Source organism: Esox lucius, chromosome 19, assembly GCF_011004845.1.
Source record: "Esox lucius isolate fEsoLuc1 chromosome 19, fEsoLuc1.pri, whole genome shotgun sequence".
NCBI lineage: Eukaryota > Metazoa > Chordata > Actinopteri > Esociformes > Esocidae > Esox > Esox lucius.
In genome coordinates, this window is record NC_047587.1 from 451778 (window position 1) to 454446 (window position 2669).

The following is a 2669-nucleotide window of genomic DNA, read 5'->3' on the forward strand; positions in this document are numbered from 1 at the left end:
CATACAGTTTCACTAGTTAAACAATTGCTAGAATGGTTGAGACATAAAATGTGTTTGATTCCCACAGAGGGCCAGTATCAAAATGTGTGCACTCCTTATTGTACACAGCTCTGGATAAGATGTCTGCTAACAGATGTTAAAAAAATAAATAAAATAACATACATTACTTTATTTAAAAATCCAAATCATATTTCAAATGAAGATACATTGCAATAATTAAAACTTAAAATGTTTTATAAGTTACAGCCAGATTCCACATTCCTTAATGTTTCTTTGTGTGTTGATTTGAAGCGCAGGTATGATTCCAGACACCGGATAGCCACATCATCCACCTCAGGGTCAAACTTGTTAGCAATGAGGTGGTGATGCTTTAGGAGCCACTGTAGGTCTCCAGCCCCATAGACACACACAGCTCTCCTGTAGTCCCCAGAACAGGGAGGGTACGGAGCTCCACTCCTCACATCACCAGCCAGGTATGACCACTTCACTAACCTGGCTATGGCGTTTATATCTGACAGTTCATACTTACTGTTGGGTGGGATGGAGCCTGGTACATAGGGCATTCGTTGCAGAGTGGCCCACAGGTGTTCATCTGGACTATAAGTGTCTTTCTCCCACTCCAGCAGTGCCCGGACCTCCTGAGACTCCATCACATGATGGACAAAGGCCCTGGACACCACAAAGTAGGCATTGCCAGAGAACATGGGGGTGCTGATTGGTGGCGGGCTTTTCTTAACCTCCGTCCGGACCACTCTGTCAGTGACGTTGTGATGGAACTGCCATCTGCCCTTCTTGTAGTCATTGGTCGTCTCTGACTCCATGCTGTTCTTCCCATTCAGCAGCTTGAGGGCCTGAACCATCTCAGCGTTGGTCTTAATGGGGAAGTCTGTTCCACAGGTGTTCAGCAGGTATCTCCACTGGACAGGTGACTTCAACAGATCCTCCATACAGTTCAGGTCAGCCTGCACTCTGGACCAGGATGCGTAGACCACACTCTCCATCTTACTGGACAGAAACACATTGGGCAAACAGGACACGATAGAACTTACTGCACTCTTGAAGTTATCAGACGTTTTCTGGTCCACATGAACACAGTAGACGTTCTGAGGAGTGTAGATGGCACGCAACAGCCTTTCAAACATCTCAATCTTCTCATGGACCACCATGGAGAAAGCAATGGGAAAGTTATTTTCTTCCTGGCTGACAGGAATGGTGATAAACCCTCTATCTGTGATGTACCTCTGACAGTCCTGAGTCACATTTTGATAGAACCCCTCCGACAGCAGCTGTCTCTTCTTCTTGGATTTCAGCAGGAGACTAAGCTGCTCCTTCTCCAGACCCTCCACATCTCCCCGGATGATGGCAGAGCAGGCTGGCAGGTCGGCAGCATAGCCGGGAGGCAAGTCCAGAGCAATCAGAGGGCTTCTGTGAGAGGAGATTGAGTGTCTGCTAGTTGTCCACAGGAGCAGTGAGACAGAAATACTCAGCAGGATCAGAAACAGATTTATGAAAGCTCTTTGAGTTCTGTTTCGTTTAAAAATACCCATCACGGGTCTGGTGTCTACAATGTGTTGTTCGTTCCTATGTAGTATTCTCTGGTGGATGTTTCTATGACGATCACATCTAAGCAGCAGGAGTTGCACACTGCTGTTCTGACTCAGGATGACAGTGACCCAAATCACTGTCATCCTATCACAGACTGCTATCACCGTGGTGGGTGTGGTCAATGAGCATGGTGTATAAGTCTCAACACAGCAAATACTGGGACCAAGGGAGTTGGGAAGTATTTACACCTTGAAATGAGTGCAGACCAGCCAGCTTTCATGCACATCATTTATGTTGGTCCAAATGTCATGATCAGTAAATATTTGTGACATAACTTCTAGTCAACTGCCTTACAGTAATTTTAACTGGAACTAGTGAATGCTTGCCAGGGCCGGCTCCAGGCATAAGCAACATAAGTAGTCGCTTAGGGCCCCTGACCACTAGGGGGCCTCCGACTGCTACGGAGCCCCCGACTAATAGGGGAGAGGGGGCCCTACCTGAAATTTGGCTTAGGGCCTCCAAAAGGCTCCCGTACCAGTCGGCTCAGGAACAGTTTCTTCCCATTCACTGTAACCCTGCTGAACTCTGAGAGCCAGAGAACTCTGTGACCCATCACTAACCATACCCCGCCACCTCTCAGGGACCCCTGTTGCACTACTCCCTTTGTACTACTCCGACACTGCCTTGCAAAGCCTGATAATGGACGTTTCCAGTTGTTACAGGTACGTGGCTACCTCAGGAATCTCACCGCTGCTTTCTCTGCATTCCAGCTGCACATGCCCCTTGTACATTCAATTTGCCTCTTTGCACATTTAGAATTGCCACTGTGCTTGCATTTCTAAATATATATATATATTTATTTATTTTTACCGTTGTTACACACACATCTATCTCGAGATCCTTAGTGCTGCTATCTCTGCATCATGGTTGCTCATGCTGCCCTACTACATTAATCCTTTATCTGCCTTGTTGCACATCTAGAATGCCATTTAGAAATGTCCATTTGTACCCGAACAACTATTATCCCTATTGTAACATCCACTATACTGAATACTTGTAAACATTCCCTATTTGTCTTCACTGCACATTTAGTATTACCATTTGTACTGCATTTGTCTTCATTG

The 2669-nt window shown here is 46.1% G+C and overlaps 1 protein-coding gene across 1 annotated transcript; it reads right to left on the reverse strand.

Annotated features, from left to right (window-relative positions):
* Positions 1-233: 233 nt before the first annotated feature.
* Positions 234-1583, reverse strand: LOC106024026 (beta-1,3-galactosyl-O-glycosyl-glycoprotein beta-1,6-N-acetylglucosaminyltransferase 3-like). Its single transcript, XM_029115246.2, has one exon. The coding sequence runs from the start codon at positions 1545-1547 to the stop codon at positions 234-236; it is 1314 nt and encodes a 437-aa protein (XP_028971079.2). The 5' UTR covers positions 1548-1583.
* Between the last annotated feature and the right edge of the window lie 1086 nt (positions 1584-2669).

Bases quoted from the DNA above. Each gene is read 5' to 3' on its own strand.
- LOC106024026 (XM_029115246.2), bottom strand. From the start codon at position 1,547: ATGGGTATTTTTAAACGAAACAGAACTCAAAGAGCTTTCATAAATCTG.